General features: G+C 49.7%; 1 protein-coding gene, 1 long non-coding RNA gene and 3 other non-coding genes across 5 annotated transcripts; all 5 read left to right on the plus strand.

Annotated features, from left to right (window-relative positions):
• Positions 1–206: 206 nt before the first annotated feature.
• On the plus strand, positions 207–13,027 carry hspa9 (heat shock protein family A (Hsp70) member 9). The gene is made up of 17 exons (XM_088604679.1): positions 207–561; positions 1,914–1,972; positions 2,097–2,184; positions 3,125–3,306; positions 3,516–3,640; positions 4,255–4,328; positions 4,524–4,630; positions 4,997–5,159; positions 5,788–5,880; positions 6,874–7,083; positions 7,933–8,160; positions 8,624–8,728; positions 8,981–9,098; positions 9,460–9,554; positions 10,174–10,266; positions 10,705–10,845; positions 11,484–13,027. Exons 1-17 carry the CDS (start codon positions 472–474, stop codon positions 11,577–11,579), a joined length of 2,067 nt encoding a protein of 688 aa, XP_088460805.1. The 5' UTR covers positions 207–471; the 3' UTR covers positions 11,580–13,027.
• LOC148650655 (small nucleolar RNA SNORA74) lies at positions 6,247–6,450 on the plus strand. Its single transcript, XR_015926246.1, has one exon. It is a non-coding gene; the product is annotated as a small nucleolar RNA SNORA74 (small nucleolar RNA).
• LOC148650656 (small nucleolar RNA SNORD63) lies at positions 9,158–9,229 on the plus strand. Its single transcript, XR_015926248.1, has one exon. It is a non-coding gene; the product is annotated as a small nucleolar RNA SNORD63 (small nucleolar RNA).
• A 466-nt stretch (positions 13,028–13,493) lies between the features above and the next one.
• Positions 13,494–18,337, plus strand: LOC148650657 (uncharacterized). The gene is made up of 5 exons (XR_015926181.1): positions 13,494–13,607; positions 15,164–15,306; positions 16,044–16,102; positions 17,143–17,226; positions 18,150–18,337. It is a non-coding gene; the product is annotated as an uncharacterized LOC148650657 (long non-coding RNA).
• LOC148650658 (small nucleolar RNA SNORA74) lies at positions 15,351–15,554 on the plus strand. Its single transcript, XR_015926245.1, has one exon. It is a non-coding gene; the product is annotated as a small nucleolar RNA SNORA74 (small nucleolar RNA).
• Positions 18,338–18,497: the final 160 nt, after the last annotated feature.

The following is an 18,497-nucleotide window of genomic DNA, read 5'->3' on the forward strand; positions in this document are numbered from 1 at the left end:
GGACCCAGGCTGGCTTCACTACTCCGCCACACGAAATAAGCTAATACTAACGTATCGAGCTCTTTAATAATTCAATTAGTATTTTAAAACATATTTTTGGTGGAATTCAGTCTCGTGTTAAGTGAAAGACTTTCGAATAGTCTCATTGATTTTGTAATTTGCTACAGGCAATTGCTAGACACCTATACGTAGGTCCTTTTGGCCTTGTCTGGTGCAACCCATGTGTGCTGGATAGTTCCAGAAAGCCGAGACGCTGTAGGGGAGGTTGAGCCTTTTGCACGAATTTAATTTGCCCCCTTAAGGAAAGCTGCACGTTTCTCTTGACTTTGCCTTCCCCCGAAGACGTAAAGGGTATTTGTGCTTGTAAAGCGTCTGTCGTGTTTTTTAAAAATATTTGCTGCGCTAAAGATTTAGACCAGCTGAGTCAAATCCTTCCACCGGCCTTTAATTTTAAAAAGCAGAGTCGCCGTCATGATGCTGAATGTGGCCAAAACCGCGACAAGGTCTCTCCTGCACACTCATAAGACTTGTTCCAGGAATTTGTCCTCAGCTGTGAGAAAGGTGAGCGTTTTTTTTTGTTTTCCTAGGAATGCCCCCGAATATTAACTGTACTGAACGTCATAGGAGAAGATTAGGGGTTGTAAGGACATGTTGTACCTATGCGGTCAGTTTTTTCGTTCGCGGGGTAAGTGAAAAAAGTGATTACCGTGGCAAGATCATTGATAAAAGTCAACTTAAATATGTCCAGTTTCCGAGCATTTCTGTTCTGTTCAGTTGTCTTCATGATCACCCTTTCATATTACTCGCCGGTGGAATCCTGACAAGTGACAGCAGAGATTGCTTAGGGCATTTTCTAGAAAAAATAATTTCAGTTCCTTTGGCGTTTGCAAAGGTAGAAACTCGTTTTTAGTTCTTAAGATTCTTTTTTTAAGATTACATATGGGCTTGGTGCTGAATAGGCCTTGTAGGAACCCATAAAGAATGTTTAAAGGAGACTATATATATATATCTCCAGTTCACAGGCTGTGTACCAGATCAGTATTCGAGTGCTTGTTTACGACGATATTAAAAATAAAAACCCAAACTCTAAACTCAAGTGTGTGTAGCCGGCCGGGCCCGAACGACGTCTGGCGCAGCTCCGGCTTGTGTAACATCCACGTTCTGCACATGTTGTCGACCTTCAGTCTGCTATAACGACACGACCAAGCGGGGAGTCTCAATGCTTCCATTTCTTTTAGTATCCCGGGTCTCACTGTGGTTGTCGCCCCGTAAGATGGCGAATTAGTTGATAGCGTTTGTGACCTTCAACGGCATGTCCCTGAAGCGCTGTAGAGATAGATAGATACTTTATTGATCCCGTGAGGGAAATTGCAGTGCAACAGCAGCTTAACACACACAACACAGCCACAGTGTAACGAATTATATACTAATAGTACAATATATACAATACAATACAATACAAGAGTTACTCACAGTCCGGACACACAAGAGGAAACTAGAACAGAACAGTACACAGAAAATCGTATCACACGTATGAATATAAATATAGATGTAACCATAGCTATAAATATAAATATAAATGTATTGCACAGGTCCCTGGCATATATTGCACAAAAGTGGTTGTAAACGGGAAAAAGAAAAAGAAAGAGAACAGATGTAGCAGTAGATGTGTATATGCGAGAGAGGCGATCCCTTCATTCATTATCACCGTGGTGCTGCAAGCTGTGCAGAGCCGGATAACCCAGCGCGTACGTGTTATGACGCTTCAACTACCCTCTGTTGTACATGTATGTGCTGGATTTTCGTAGCTTCGGTGCTTACTCGAGGGTTGAACGAGTTACGTGACGGGACGTCTTGTGTTTCCAGTACACTCGTGGGGGCTGCATTAACCCCGATCGCTTTGTGTCTTGCAGGAGTGCTGGAACGCCCTGAGCGGAGATGCTGTCCGGACAGTGTCCCGGCGTGACTATGCGTGAGTAGGGGTTACGTGTGATTGTCTGTGCCGCGGGGACGGTTCTCGTCTTCCCAGTGCTGTTGCAGCATGAGGTCGGCGAGGAGCACGGAGTATGAACTGGGGCGTCCTGTTTGTGTTACAGGTCAGAAGCCATCAAAGGTTCGGTCATCGGTATTGACCTGGGAACTACCAACTCCTGCGTGGCGGTGATGGAGGGGAAACAGTCCAGGGTAAGGGGGCGAGACCGCTTTGCACTCATCTTCTTCCGGTAACCTCGGGCTTGACTCGCTGACACTACAAAATACGTCCATTCCCTGAAGGTCTTGAATGGGCCTAACGGGATCCGCAGAAAGGTGTGCTCTTGTCTGTAGTGTGATGTGTGCTGGCTCAGACCTCTGGAAGGATTGCTGTTGAAGTCAGTGACTTCAGCAGCAATTGAAGTCATTGAAGCAATTACACGGGCCAGACGCCTGTGTAAGCGAGTCTGGCGGTGTAGGTTCTTGCCTGTGGCTTCACACTCGCCGTTGGAGCACCGAGGAGAACGGGTCCAGCGTCCTGCATCCTCAGGTCCCCTCCGATCATCTGTTCAGTCACGGGTTCGAGCGTTCTCGACCAGTTCTGCCAAAAATAGAGTACGAAAGCAAAGAGGCACACAAAGGACCAGTTAAATAAAAGCCCTTCTTAAGATGAGGATTTTGAGTCTGGGTTTGAAAGAGCTCGGGGGGGTGACTCTCTGATATCCATAGGCATAGAGTTCCTGAGCTATGGGGCATAACAGGAGAAGGCCCTGTCACTCATAGAGTGTAGACGGGCTTGGGGGGCAGATAGGAGATCACAATTAGAAGAGCGAAGGTTGTGAGGTGAGGAGTAGGACGGTAGTGGCTCAGAAAGGTGCCAAGTCACGTAGTGCCTTATAGGTGAGTATGAGGATCTTGAGGTCGACACAAAACCTGCCAGGAAACCAGTGCAAGGACCCCAGGATGGGAGTGATGTGATCACTTGCACTACCTGGTCAGGATTCTGACTGCCGAATTCTGGATCTATCGAGCAAACTACAGTAGGCAAGTAGGGCGTGACGGGAATCAGTTCAAGAAGCGATGGAAGTGTTGAGCAGCTTCAGGGGCTGGGTGGAGAAGGGCATTGACGGGCTGTGTCTGCTCTGTGGGGCAGGTGCTGGAGAATGCAGAGGGGGCACGGACGACGCCCTCGGTGGTGGCCTTCAGCGCTGACGGGGAGAGGCTGGTGGGGATGCCAGCCAAGCGCCAGGCTGTCACCAACCCCAGCAACACCTTGTACGCCACCAAGCGTCTGATTGGGCGTCGCTACGATGATCCGGAAGTCCAGAAAGACATGTAAGTCTTGGGTCTTTTTTGAATGCGTATCTCCGGGGCATTCGTCACTTGAAAGCACCTATCAAAAGCCGTTTTATGTGGGTGGTCCCCCATCTTATGTCAGTTCATACCTGCAGTTGACCAGTTGACAGGCTTCCTAGAGAGATTTGCCCACTCGTAAACAAAAACAAATGCTTTGACCGCGCTGAATGCATGCCTTTGTCCCGCAGGAAGAACGTGCCCTATAAGATTGTCCGCGCCTCTAACGGCGACGCCTGGGTGGAGGCGCATGGGAAGGTGTACTCCCCCAGCCAGGTCGGGGCATTCGTCCTCATGAAGATGAAGGAGACAGCAGGTGCGTGTTCTATTAGCTGAGGTAACCCTGGCTGCTGCTGCTGCTGCAGGTGGTGTTGGTGCACCAGTAGGAGGCGCCGTTCCCACCCCCGCACAACGATTTCCACACCCTTGAGCAAGCGCGTGCAGTACTGCGCGTAGGAGGTGCCGTCCTAGGGATGAGGTGTAGGGGTCTGCACGGGCATACACGGGTCGGGTAACAGACCTCTAATGAGGTGTCCCGATCCTCAGCTGTTAAAGATCAGAAGGGTGGGGGGAGTCCACGCTGGTGTCCTGGCTACATCCCCCGCTTTTGCTACCTGTGCTAACCCAGTCTGCCTCCTTAATTCATCCACTATGAAGGAATCGGCCACTCCTCCGCCTGGCCTGCTGTGTGGTGGCAGCCACAGTCGCCCCGGCAGGAGCTGAACCTCAGCGGGTGGTTAAATGGGTCCCCTGCTATGTCGAGCACCTCTAGGTCTCACGAGATAAAGTGCTAGAAAAATGGGAGGAATGGTTAGTGTGTGGGATTCTTCGATCCGCCAGGCTCGTTAGTCCTTGTCGCGGTAGATTAAAAAGTTAGAGTCATCGTCTTGGCTCAGTGTAATGAAATGTACATGTTCTCCTCCCCCCCAGAGAATTACCTGGGCCACAACGTGAAGAATGCAGTCATCACAGTGCCTGCTTACTTCAACGACTCCCAGAGACAGGTAAAGAGCACCTGTTGCCTTCGCCCGGGAATTCAGAAGTCACTCGAGCGCAGCACTTCAGCCCTGTAAGAGATGGAGGGGAGCAGTTTTGCGTCGCGTTTCTCCAGTTGTGAACGGTCTTCATGGATAAAAAGAGGTCTGGATCAGCAGGCTGAGGTCCAGAGGTGCTCTCACACTCTTGGTGTGTGTTTTCAGGCGACGAAGGATGCCGGTCAGATCGCTGGGCTGAACGTGCTGAGGGTCATCAACGAGCCCACTGCTGCCGCCCTGGCCTACGGGCTGGATAAGTCCCAGGACAGAATGTAAGTGTGGAAGTAGGACTAGAGAAATGAGGTGCCCTGGTATAAAATTTTATAGAACACCTTTACAAGAAATTGTCTCGGATCGTAAGAAGGTAAGATTGGTTACAAACAACAGGAGGCCTGTTCGGTAGTTAGTAGTTAATTGATCGAAGGATGTCATCCAGACGTTCCTTAAAAGAAGCCGAGAACCAGCTTCAGCATGGCGTTGTAGCTTGTTCTATTGTCCCACAATCCTTTGTGTAAATAACTGCCTCCAGTGTGCAGCTCCAAGTAGCTGAACTTATTAAATCCCTTCTCATCACATAAAGAGCACGCACAGCCTCTCATGACTGTCTGTACGTGTGTCTCGCTGTCTTGCTTCTTCAGAATTGCAGTGTATGATCTGGGCGGTGGCACCTTTGATATTTCCGTCCTGGAGATCCAGAAGGGGGTGTTCGAGGTGAAGTCCACCAACGGGGACACTTTCCTGGGCGGGGAGGACTTCGACCAGGCCCTGCTGAAGCACATTGTCAAGGAGTTCAAGAGAGAGGTTGGTGTGAAGAGTGAGATATTTTTGTGCGGACACGTGATCCTGTGTGGGCTTGCAAGCAGATGCACGATTTGCTGTAATTTCATTGTTCTTTGGGAAGGGTTTCAGTCTGCGTGCTGTGATCTTTATGCACTGGGCGCAGCTCTATCGGGAGTCCTAGATATTTCTTTATAAGATCTCCATCAGTCCAGAGCAAGGGTGTCTGGATGCGTATGTCTCAGTCCAGCAGATTCAATAGGCAGCCTTTAACTCCTCAGTTTGTAAAGACCCGAAACAGAATGCTGCCTGTTTGACTGCTCCTAGGTGAACTGAACTGTTAACTAATTTAATTTTCATTTTCATGTAAATTTCAAATTAAGATTTCTTTCAGCCTTGAAGGACCAGTTCCCTTAATTGAAATCATCTGAATCTCAGTGTGTTTCACATCCACATTACAGTTGTTGCTTGTTCAAGGACCTCTTAATATGTTGGTAAATTCATTACCCAGATTTTTTTGTTTTCCCCTTCAGTTCTCTCTTGTGCTCACGGAAACACAGCCTCTGTGATGTGAATGGAGTGGGGCTGGTGACGGGCGGGATTATGTGATTGAACTTTAACTAGGTTGTGTCTGATGCCTTTTGTCTTGCAGTCTGGCGTGGACCTGACTAAAGACAGCATGGCCCTGCAGCGAGTGAGGGAGGCCTCGGAGAAGGCCAAGTGCGAGCTGTCCTCCTCCCTACAGGTCAATCTTTCTTCCTGATTATCCCGGCTGTCTCCCAAGCCCCTTCTCGCCAGCAGTCTTCAGTCTTGTGTTGCAGGAACTTGAAGAGTTTAAAATATTGGTCCCCGTTAGTTTCTTTTTATATTCTGTCCACCTGTCCCATGGTTTTCTCCTCCAGTCGTGTTTTAAGTCTGTGCTATAAGTTTGCTACAGTGAAATTTATATTGATTGTAGGATTAGTCCCAACACAAGACCTGGGAGTCCCCGGTAGTGCAGGTGCGTGGGATATTATATTCCAGAGATCTGTGGGGTAAATGATTGATAGTTCTGGATTTTGGCCTCCTGTGCAACTGGTTGTTTCACATCAGAGGCTCTTCGCCTGCTCATCCCAGTGGCAGTCAGCTGCGCAGGCGTGCTGCCGTGCCTGCGCCGGTGTTACTCCGCTGGGAGAGGAAGGCGCTGCCTGTGTGGTCGGGCTCTAGGAGGCGCTGTTTTAGCGGCTGCTGGTGCCGGGCTGTGGCAGTGCTTTGCCCCTCCGAGAGTGGGCTGCCCTCCAACACTGGGGGCAGCCCTAGTCTGGGGGCACACAGATTATAAGGTTAGAAAGGACTGTTTTCCCTGGTGGCCTTCATTAGCTGCTGCTTTTATTTCTGTGAATATTTTCACACCAGGAGGAGGTCTGTTTTTTAGCATTTCTGAGGATATTTTAAAATGCTGTGTTAGTGGTGCAGTTTTATTTTTTGGGTGTCCTTTCACATTCTGCTTGTGTATCGGGCATAAGAGAGGGGTGCACAACTCCAGTTCCTGGAGGGCCAAAAGGGTTCTGGTTTTCTTTGTACCTGAGCCCTCGATTATGTAATTGGAGAAGACCAAGCCTTTCCCGGCTCTAAAGGTTTAAAGAGCACCGAGGTCAGGAGCTGATCTGCGCTGCCAGGAAGTCGGCTGTCGTCTTGGTCTCGGGCTAAATCAGCAGGGCGCTGCTAACCGGCCCGTCTCTCTCTCTGCTCCACGCAGACCGACATCAACCTGCCCTACCTGACGATGGACGCCTCCGGCCCCAAGCACTTGAACATGAAGCTGACCCGCTCTCAGTTCGAGGGCATCGTGGCCGACCTGATCCGCCGGACCGTGGCTCCGTGCCAGAAGGCCATGCAGGACGCGGAAGTCGGCAAGAGCGAAATCGGAGAGGTGCTGCTGGTGGGCGGCATGACGCGCATGCCGAAGGTAACCGCTGCGCCCCTGGGCTCGCCGGGCCTCTCCGATGGCCAGATCGGGTTTAACCGAAGTGGATTTCCGTTTCTTGCACGTGTGGTCTGGGGCCACGATTTTGTGACCTTTCCTGTCTGTTCCAGAAGTTGTTCTTGATAAAGCCCCCCCCCCCCCCCCACTCGTCAGGAGCAAAATTAAAAATTCTGGACTGTGGTAAGGAAAACGGCTGTCAATGAAGACAGAGCTGCGGGTGAGCAGGGTCACTGAGTGCCGTCAGAGCAGACCCATTGCACCAGCGAAGGACACACAGCTAAAAAACATGTTCTAACCAGCCTCCACTTTATTAGTGTTCAACATCTAGTCCGCTTGACTGCCGTAATGTGGCGGAGTACACTCTTTGTGTAGGCAACTTCGATTCAATGTGTGTTCTCCATTTCCCCTGCTGCCAGTGTACCTCTTCTGATTGAATGCAGGAAACAGTTGTAACTGAAATGACAAGCATTTAGCAAAGGAGTCTTATTCAGAGCTAGGGAAGCAGAACAGAGCAAGTTGTGCTCATCGTGGAAAATATAAGTTGTGCAGATGTGCTTTAAATTCCCTCGCGCCCAGCAGCGTTCGACTGAGCGGGAGACCCACACGCTGGGGTCAGCCCTAGACTGGGGGGTGCTCACTGGCAGAAAACCTGGAAGAATTAACCAGCCTTAACGAGTTTTCTGTGTGGACCAGCAAAGCCGAACTTCATCACTTCTGCTTAATGTATTTAAACTGCTTGCCGTCTTTGGCTTGATTGTGTTTCACTTTATCCTACAATTGCGGACGTGCGTCTCTGCGGAGTCTGACGCCTGCTCCGGTGTCCCGCCCCAGGTGCAGCAGACCGTGCAGGACCTGTTCGGCCGCGCCCCCAGCAAGTCGGTGAACCCCGACGAGGCGGTGGCCATCGGGGCCGCCATCCAGGGCGGGGTGCTGGCGGGGGACGTCACGGACGTGCTGCTGCTGGACGTCACCCCCCTGTCGCTGGGCATCGAGACCCTGGGGGGGGTCTTCACCAAGCTCATCAACCGCAACACCACCATCCCCACCAAGAAGAGCCAGGTGGGGACCCCGCTCTGCCCTCCCTGCGGAGCCGCTCCTGGAGGCCCACTCGCCTGCTGGTGTTCATTCCAGCCCAGCTTAATTACCTCATTGAAGCCTTAATTGAATTAATGAGCTGCTTGATTGGAACATTAGCAAAACATTGCTTTGTCAGCTCGTTACAACATGACTTTGTCAGCTCAGGAGCCTGGGATTAGATTTTAATTAGGGAATGCAATTGGTAAAGGGCTGCCTCCAAGGAGTGTAAAATCTGAAAACAGTCACGCAGTGCAGTTTCATCCTGTGATTGAGTCCAATGAAAATTCAGTGGTGGAGCTGTCAGCTTGGCCAGAACAGAACAGAAACCGACATGAGTGTGGGTCTCTAGGATCGGGATGCCTGGGGTACACGGAGACCCCCTGCAGGGGTGCATGACAGTTCCTTGATCTGTAACAGTGTCTTTACCCCGTCTCCCTGCCCACAGGTGTTCTCCACCGCCGCCGACGGGCAGACGCAGGTGGAGATCAAGGTGTGCCAGGGCGAGAGAGATATGGCAGCCGACAACAAGCTTCTGGGCCAGTTCACTCTGGTAGGCGTCGCCTCTCTTTCATCGCCGTGCGGGGTGGGGCTGGGTTATTAACAGCCCCCCAGCCCCCCATCACTCATCTGTGATTTCATGCCTTAGTATTTTTTCCGACTTCATGTACCTTAACGGCTCCCCAAGGTTCATGACCCAGCTGATGTTTGGCTTGAAGGAGCCAGCTGATCTGTCAGCCATTGCATAGCATCGCCGGTCTGTCCGCCCCTCTCATCCCAATGCGGTCTCGTCTCGTCTCTCCAGGTGGGGATCCCCCCTGCCCCCCGAGGGGTGCCCCAGATTGAGGTCACCTTTGACATCGATGCCAACGGAATTGTGCACGTGTCCGCCAAGGACAAGGGCACCGGGCGGGAACAGCAGAGTAAGGACGCATTTTTACTCTAATCTCATAGTGGATCTGTCTCGTCTCCTGTAGCAGCTGTGCTGTGATGCTTTCTATCAACACATCATTCTGACCCAAAACCGGGGAGAGAGTTTCTACCACTGAGCACAGACACTGCTATGACACCAGGAGGATTTCAATTGTTTTAGGAATATCGGAATTTAAAAAATCGCCAGCTTTATTGGTTATTTAATTTCTTGATTTGGCGTTATAATGTGTGATGAGCGTGAGATTGTTTTTAAGGCTGGTTTCTTCAACGATTTTCTTTCACGTTTTAACTCCTCGCGTCGAGGGTCAGCGACGGTCAGTCACGCTTGCGATTTCCTTGCCATTTCCACAGTCGTGATCCAGTCGTCCGGGGGTCTCAGTAAAGATGACATCGAGAACATGATTAAGAACGCAGAGAAGTACGCCGAGGAGGACAGGAGGAGGAAGGTGGGTAGGGGGTGTGGTTGCAGGAGAGCTGCTCTTTTTCCTGAGCGCAGTGCGGTCCCGATTCCCATCGCTCCTCTTCCCCAGGGGGGCAGCTTGACGCTTTTCGGAAAGCACACACCAACGATGCACAAAAGGGGATGCTTCAGAGTTCGCTCTGGGTTAACGCATCTGTTGCGATTCGGAGATGGTCAGAAATTTATTGGGCTGGCAGGGGGCACCTGTAGAGCGTGTGACATTTCTCGGACCAGTTGAACAATCTGTGGAGTTCGTATTCTGTGTTAAGGTTTAAATGTTTGTGCCAAGTCGACTCTAGGACGTAGGTTGTTACTTACAGTCAAATCTAGGGCCTAAAGAGACTTAGGAATGTCCATCCAGCAGATGGACCTTGGCCTCTCTGGTTTCAGCTCTCCAGGTGCCTCCACAGCAAAACTTATTTCAACACTGCACTGAGCTACACTGTGCCTTTTTGAATCTGTGAACTGGTGCATTCAGAACCCAAATCCTGCCGAAGCAAGATCTGGGAATTGGTTTTAGGCATCTGTTTCAACAGCGAGCAGGTTTTAGACTGTTAACATGGCATAGCGTGTGTGACTGTTTTTTTTTTTTGTGCTTTGCCCAGGAACGTGTAGAGGCTGTGAACATGGCGGAGGGTATCGTCCATGACACCGAGTCCAAGATGGAGGAGTTTAAGGACCAGCTCCCTGCTGATGAGGTGTGTCTCTCGTTGGGAGCAGCAGGAGAGCTCAGTGCCTCTTAGTGAAGAGCTGTGCCATGAATGTGACAACTGACTTCTTCTGCAGAACTGTTTGTGTTTAGCGGAGGTCTGATGGGTCTTGAGATAAAGTGAAGTCGCCCCCTTTTCAATACTGTTTTACCCAAAGTGATGCTGTAAGCTTTCTGTTTGTAGTTTTGTAAATGTTAAAATGTCATGAAAGTGTCTGGGGTTGTGGCTCACTTGTCTGAGGAGACAGGATTTCTGAACACTTTCTTTGGTCCACTCCTCTGCCCCGTTTCTCTCATTTTTTGGGGGGGCTTTTGCGGACGTCTTCAACGGTTGTCCGTGACCAAGAAAAGCCGAGTTTGTCCCCCCCCCGTTCGCCTGCGCGTATCAACGTGTGTTTTTCCTCTTTCTCCCCGTTTTCCCCCGAAGTGCAACAAGCTCAGAGAAGAGATCGCCAAAGTGCGAGAGCTGCTGTCGCGGAAGGACAGCGAGACGGGGGAGAGCATCAAGCAGGCGGCCTCCAACCTGCAGCAGGCCTCCCTCAAGCTGTTCGAGATGGCCTACAAGAAGGTGAGGGGCCCTTAACCAGGCTTGGCAGTGTGGGGTAGCAGACAGGGCTCTGGGCTCCAAACTGGGTAGTCGTGGGTTCAAATCCCAGGTGTAGAACACTTCTGTTGCTCCCCTGAAGAGGGCACTTCACGTCTGATGACTGGAGTGCAAGTCCCAGGTGAATAGAGAGAAGATCTAAATCACTCTGGGTTGAATTAAGAATTAAAGATCGGTCATCGTTTAATTTCAGAGTACGGTTTTTAGCCATCGTCTTTTCACCAGTTATTAATTTACCCTTCTTGGATAATTGGTCTGGGTTGGTAAGAAGGTGAAGGCAAATGAAAATGTGCCTTTATTAATGTTCTAAAGTGCACTCTTGAGTTGTCTTTTTTGTTAAATAGTATGTTAAATTGTCACCCCCCCCCCACCTCCTTTGTAAATGAATAGTCTTTTTGAACGGCGGCGTGGCTGTGCACAGTGCGCGAGGAGACCAGGTGGCTTCACGTGTGACCTGTGTTCAGAGGCAGCTGCAGGACCCAAAGGGCCGGGTTCTTTTCCACACGCGGTGCACCTGATGCTCAGTGCAAGCACCCAGGGGGGGTATCCCGCTCGCTGCAGCTTCGGAAAGACCTGACCTGTGGCTCTCCTCTGGTTTCCAGATGGCGTCGGAGAGGGAGGGCAGCAGCAGCAGCGGCGGCGACGGCGGCTCCGGCTCCGGCGCCAGCGGCGAGGAGAAGAAGGAGGGGCAGCAGTAGAGGCCTGGCGCTGGCCAGTGGGACTCAAGGGCTTGGGAGGGTAGACCGCTTGCTGTCCTGAGCAACTGATGCACACAAGTCATTCTCGCATACTGTGTTTTTGCAGTATTTCTTTCTCGAAGATATTTGTCTTTTTTTTTTTTTTTCTCCTCCTTTCATTGTAATTTAATGGTTTGGAAAAAGTGTATCTTGTTGGCGGTTTTTTTTTTTTTTTTAATTTCCGTTGTAAAGTAGTAAAGGGGTAGGGTAATGGGTGCGCCACCTGGGCTTTCCCCCGAGTTTGCCACGAGGACGGACCTGGCCTCTCCAGTCCTGCGGTCGTGCTCTTCTCCCCGTTCGGACTTCACCAGCGGGCCCTGGGGCCCTGGGGGAGCGACGGCGCGGCGAGAGATTCGGATTTCGCATCTCGCTCCAGGGGACGACGGAGCCCGCCCCGATCCCCCGCGCCCGTTCCTGGAGAACCTGGAGCCTCGTGTGAAATGAAGTTTAACAGTGTGAGCCTCTGTGACTTTTCACTACTGTTGGGAGGCCGGATTCAGTGTTCTGAGGAAGGGGGGGGTTTATTGACGCCTGTGGGGAAAGGGAGGCGGTGCAAGGGGTGGGCAGCGGGCACAACAACTTGGTTGCCTAGCAACGCGAATCAAGGCCTGGCCGTGCTGGGCCGAGCCAGAGCTGGTGGCCTCTTCGGGCTTCCTGTCGCTCCTGCCCGTGGCAGCCTGGGCCTTGATGAAGAGGGGGGACACCCGGGTGAAAGAGGGGTGAATGTGTTCTTTCAGAAGCGACGGTCTGAGGATGGGCAAGGGGAACCCTTTCATCACAGGGCTGTTGAAAGACATTTACAGCGCTGGGGGAGAAGCAGGTCTCGGATTCCTAAAGCATCATGAAAACGGCCCAGTCATCTGATGAATAGCTGATGAGGCGTCTTATTAACCCCCCCCCCCACACGCACACACTGTTTTCTTGTCCGCTATGTCAGCCTGTAGCCAGACTCATTTCTGAATGAAAATATGACCGAGGAGAAGCGGTGATTCTTTGTTTAACAAACAAAAACAAAACATGGTGATTGAAGAAACATGTATCCTAAATATAAAATCCTAAAGATTCGCATTTCTTATCTGAATGACAGATGTCTTTTTGAATTTGCATCTTTGGTTTCGAAATGAGGGTTCACAGTGAATAAAACTCTTGACAACTCTGCTAGGTGGGGTGAAATTAAACACACCTGGAAGATACCTGTGGCCTGTTACTGCATTTGATGCCTGAGGTGTGTGAAATGTTGAGTTATGCTAGGGATGGTATACATTTTAGGTTTGGGAGGGTGGGTGTGTTACTGTATGTTATGGAAGCTTTGTAAGTCTGAGCTAACTTGTCAACAGCTTCTGAAATGCCTTTACATTCTTTCACTGTAGAGTTTTATAATAAAATTCAAGATTTAAAAATCTCAAAAATGTGAGTGGCCTTTTCATTATGAAAGATGAATTAGTCCTTTTTTTCCCCTCTGGATTTAATAATACTGTCTCGGGGCATATTTTTGTTTTTTTCCTACATAACCACGGGCTCCAGTATCAGCCTGAACCAACCTTTGGATGTTGGAGAGTTCAAGGTGCAATTTAAATAATTAGTTTTGACCTCTTGGTGCAAATTGCTTTTTTTTCCCACAAACTCCATTAACTGTTGCTCGTGAAATTATGTAATGTTATAAAAAAAGTTAACTGGGTGCATCGATGTGGAAGCTTTGTTAGCTTTCACTCTTTGAATCTTGTTGCAACATGTTGAAAGTGCCGCAATGGTCGCCATGTTGGCTCTATAGGAGCACAGGAGAAGAACCAAAATGGACATCTTACCACCGTTAAGCGCGCGCACCCGAGAGTATTCTCGGCGGTTGCGGTGTGATCGTATCCCAGAATTCTCCAGGCGGAACCAACCTATCAAGGTGCCAATATCGATGGTGCGCGGGTACGCTATAAAAGCGAAGAGCGCCGGACTGTCGGCCTCTTGAGATGGAAGTTGGAGAAGTTGAGGAGGAAGGTGAGTTTCTTTAACTAATACCCGCTTTATTCATTTTGTTTAGTCGCTGCTGCTGTTGTTTTTTGAGATTGTGCGGCGCCCCTTTCCCGTTCTGTTTCTAGCAACAGGTGTGTGTTTAATTTGTTTTCGCTTTTGTTTCTGGCGTGTTCAGTTAAGTTTATCGCCTGTTGCGTTTTACTTCATAGTGACTGTATATAACGTAAGCTAGCTTTGATAGAAGATTAAAAACGCGTCTTTATTTTTTAGTTATTTGGGTACTCTTTAAGTTTTTTTTCTTTTAAAGTCTAAAGACGTCGATATTTTCAGATTAAGGCGCATGTCGCGGCTCCCTGCTCTACACCGCTCTGTTGGTCCGGACGCGTGTAGCAGCGAGGTTTCGAAACGGTGTTTGAAACAAGTCTCCTTTCGGAAATAATGTGTACAACCCGCTGTTCTCTCTATATGCTCAGTCGGGAGGGTCTTGCAAGTGCTTGAGATCGACGGACAGCTCAGAGAGCTGCCTAATCTCCCCCCCCCCCCCGCGGAAGCTGTGGCGAATAGTGAACACACACTGCCTCCACGTTGTGTCTAACCAAGACTGCTGGTTTTAAAAAGCAATTTAAAACCTTCCCGTTTATTTTTCTAAAATGTAGGGGTTTGCTACTTGGATCTTTTAGTTGCCTTTCAGCCAAAGCAGTAAACGAAAGTTGTTTTTTTTGGGGGGGTGGGGGTTGTGACCTTGCTCTTGATAGCCAGGGTAGGGTTGACTTTTCTGACCGCGGTCAGTGCCCGGAGCCTGTGGGCTGCCCGCCTGCTGGCTTGGAGTCGGTTCGCTGCTGGCGCCTGAGCCGGAGTCCTTTTTGATCGGGTTGGGCCCCTGCTCGCCTCCTCCTCCTCCTCCTCCGCCGACAGCTGCCCCGGGGTGGCCCCTCGCAGCGTCCATCACCCCCCTTTTAAACCGATGCGATCTTTGTTCGGCTCGTTTCGTGACTGGGGAGCTTGAGATGGGGCACAACTTGCAGTCGCTACTAAGTGCAAACTAATGTGACCCTAGACTGCGTTTTCATGGCGAAAGTCTGACATGTGAAAGTGACGTAATATAGAGCTGCGGGCGCTTTTAATGGACTTAAATAATGACAAGTGCTTACACTTGCGTAGTACTCCACTCGCAGCGCTTTACAGGTCATGGGGATCCCCTCCACCACCACCGGTGTGCAGCCCCACCCGCATGATGCACCAGTACGCTCCCCACACCCCAGCTCTCAGTGGGGGAGGAGAACAGAGTGATGAAGCCAGTTTATAGACGGGGATTATTGGGAGGCCATGATTGGTAAAGGCCAGGATGCCAGGGTGACACCCCTACTCTGACCCTCATGTATTTCCCCAGATTCTTCTGATTCTCCTAAAATAATAATAATTGCTTACACTTATATAGCGCTTTTTCTGGACACTCCACTCAAAGCGCTTTACAGGTAATGGGGATCCCCTCCACCACCACCAATGTGCAGCATCCGCCTGCTTTTATGGACTAAGATTACAAGGTTCTCTCAAACAAAAAAAACAATGTCTCTTTCTAGATGGCTGGGATTTGGTGTACCCTACCTGAAGAGGGCTGCCTGTGGCATACGGCGCCCAAGTCAAGATGGCGGCCGTGGTCTCTACTGCCTGGGTGACTGTTCACGCGGTGGGAGCAGGTGCGCGTCTCTCCACTTCTGCGCAGGTGCAGTTTCGTGCCGTCCCCCCCCCCCCCCATTGCTGTGTCATCCCAGCGGCAGTCAGCTGCGCAGGCGTGCTGCCGTGCCTGCGCCGGTGTTACTCTGCTGGGAGAGGAAGGCGCTGCCTGTGTGGTCGGGCTCTAGGAGGCGCTGTTTTAGCGGCTGCTGATGCCGGGCTGTGGCAGTGCTTTGCCCCTCCGAGAGTGGGCTGCCCCCCAACACTGGGGGCAGCCCTAGTCTGGGGGCACACAGATTATAAGGTTAGAAAGGACTGTTTTCCCTGGTGGCCTTCATTAGCTGCTGTTTTTATTTCGGTGAAGATTTTCACATCAGCCGTACGTCTGTTAACATTTCTCCATGTTTCAAAATGCTGTGTAGAGGTGCGGTTAGATCGTTTTAGGGCTTTTCATTCACATGCATTCTGCTTGCGTATTGGACAGGAGGTGGGTGCACAACTCCAGTTCCTGGAGGGCCAGAGGGTTTCTGGTTTTCTTTCTACTTGAGGCTTGATTACCTAATTGGTCCCCTTATAAAGGGGAACACGAAGCCTTTCCTGGTTCTCCGCACCTCTGAGAGTGGGCTGCTCCCCAACACTGGCTATAATAGGCCGTGCATCCCGTAACCTGACTGGGGAATGGGGGCTAGATTCTGAGGGATTGAAAAGTGTCTGTGACTGGCGTATTGAGAAAACGATGTATTTGCGGGCTGCTAATAAAACATTCTTGTGATTCTGCTGCTGTAGGACTGGCTGATCAGGATGCGATCCTGTAGGGATCTGAGGTCTGCAAAATGGCAATCCAGGTGAGTCTGTGGCGAAGGTGCTCTGATTTTAAGATTATCAACGATTTTTTTAAATATAAATCGTTGCACATTGTTTGAGGAAACCAAGAATGTGATTTTGTATCGGTGCCAGGATGGTATCATACTGATTGTCATTGCAGCCTTCATTCTTGGCAGGTATGCATTTAAAGCCCTCACAATACTTAGTGTGATGGGTTCTCCCCCTTCATAAATAAAACACCATAAATCTAAGTGGCATCCTTTAGGTACATATGCCAGCTGTCTGTCACACCGGGGGGCCCTAATTTTTCTTGCCCTTCTCAGGATTGTCAGTGCTGTGACATAGTGAGAGCAAATAAATTCATCAGCTTGCTCTGAGGAGATGTACAGCGCCACCTAGATCTGTTGATTTTTAAGAATCCACAAGAGACATTTCTCTACACTGCGGTATAAATCTCTCCACAGCAGGTGTGGTTTAAAACTAGGGTATCTTTTTGCCCTTGTGCTTTCGAAGATGCTTTATTAAACCTCGACAGGTGAAGTTGATGTGCATTTCACCAGCATGTGAGAAGCTGAGCTCACATACTTGTATGTAAATATCTCTACATTTTTTTGTTCATCAGCCTTTTTTCTGCACAGAGTCTGAAACATTAAAAGGGCTCTTTCAGGTGAAGAGCAGGACCGTTTCTATTCATGCAGGCCAATGGCAGAGATTACACCACCTCTGGCCACCACCCCCTTGGGTGCAGAAACTGTGGTTATTTCTGCTCTGAATTGCTTCTTTTGGGTTTCCTGCGTTACAGGTCAAATGGTTGCACTGTCTTTTGATGAGCTTATCTTGATGGAAATGTGTGTGCTCTCTCTCTCTCTCATCTGGGTTGATGGTACTCATTTATTTAATCATCTATATTTGCTGTTGATTTTAAATGTTCAGAGATGAAAAGGATTGTGATCAGAGTCGAGATCATTGAGGTTTGTGGTCGTTCTCGTGGATGGCCCTTTCACAGGTCTGGAGAGGAGAGACGTTCAGGGTTGTTTACGGTGAAATCTCTGTTCTGCAGGGGTGATTGATGCCGAGGGTGCCCCGCTGAGACTTGCCGAGAGGTGACTGCACTGTGCGAGTGGAGCTATGGAAACCACGCAAGGTAGCCTACCTCAAGCACCTGGGGCGGCCTAGCTGCAGTTACCCTACCACGTCGTTCTTGTCAAACCCAAGGCTGTACACTCATAGCAGAGGCAACTTCCTTGTTATGATCCTTTACTCTTGGGGAAATAATGGCCAGGACTTTGGCACAGGTTAAAATGGGACCCATTTCCTTTATAACCTGACTAGAAGATCTGGGACACGGCAAATGTTAACCTGTTTGTTTTCATTCCACCTGGACTGTGAGTTTGAGACTTCGCACAGCTGCATGCGTGAAGTTTTTGTACGGTTGCCAAACGGGTAAATTTAGGGTTACATTTACATACAAGTTCTTTTAATAACCCTGGTAATGCAATACCTCCATCCATTTTCTAACCAGTTCTTCCAGTTATTGTTGTATGGTACCTATCCCAGCAAGCAACGGGCAAAAAGCAGGGTACATCCTGCACAGCACGCTAGTCCATCACAGGGAACGCGGTCACACCAGGCCCAGTTTTCTCAGAAGCCTATTAACCTCCCAGTATGTCTTGGGACTGTGGGAGGAAACCCGTAAGTACAGGGTGAGAATATATAAACTCCATGCAGACAGCACCCCAGGTCTGGATTTGAGCCCTGTGTTAACCACTTCCACTGTGCTCCCTGACAATACATGGTTAAGAATATTGATACAGCTCATTTGACTTTTTCAATGTCCTGTGTCTTTTCTTTGCTGATGTGATGGTGCTTTATAAGCAGAAAAATCAGCCACTCAGACTGGTGGGAGATCTAGATTGGGCCAGCTGGGCCTCGGTTGTCCCGTGTTTCAGGGTTCTGAGGCTGAGCCCCTTCCAGCTGTGCCCGTGTGAAGCAGGACCTGTTCTCTGAAGTGTGTGTGATCTTTGAGTTTTTCTCCTAACTGTGTCTTGTTTCCGTTTCTCTTTGTAGATGTTATGTCAAGGGGCAGCTGAGTTAAGCTGAGAAGCCTGAGTCTTCATCCCATGCTGCATGGAGGTTTATTTTCGCAGTGTTGAAATCTGAGAATGCGGTGTGCTTGTTACTGATCAACCCGTTTACATACCTGATGGATCTTCACTGTTAAAATTCAAAACTGTCAATAAAACACTCCGTTTCAAGTCTGGACTATTTCATTTCATGCCATGGATATGCGTGCTGTGATTCGTGAAGTGTGGGAAGCTCATGATTCATCCCAAGTCAGGGGAGCTATCGAAAAAGGAATCTGAATAAAACTTTCCATGCGTGCTGTTGCATAGCTCTATTGTTTCTGAGCTCATT

The sequence above is a fragment of the Lepisosteus platostomus genome, chromosome 13, assembly GCF_059453375.1.
Source record: "Lepisosteus platostomus isolate fLepPlt1 chromosome 13, fLepPlt1.hap1, whole genome shotgun sequence".
In the NCBI taxonomy this organism is placed as follows: Eukaryota; Metazoa; Chordata; class Actinopteri; order Semionotiformes; family Lepisosteidae; genus Lepisosteus; species Lepisosteus platostomus.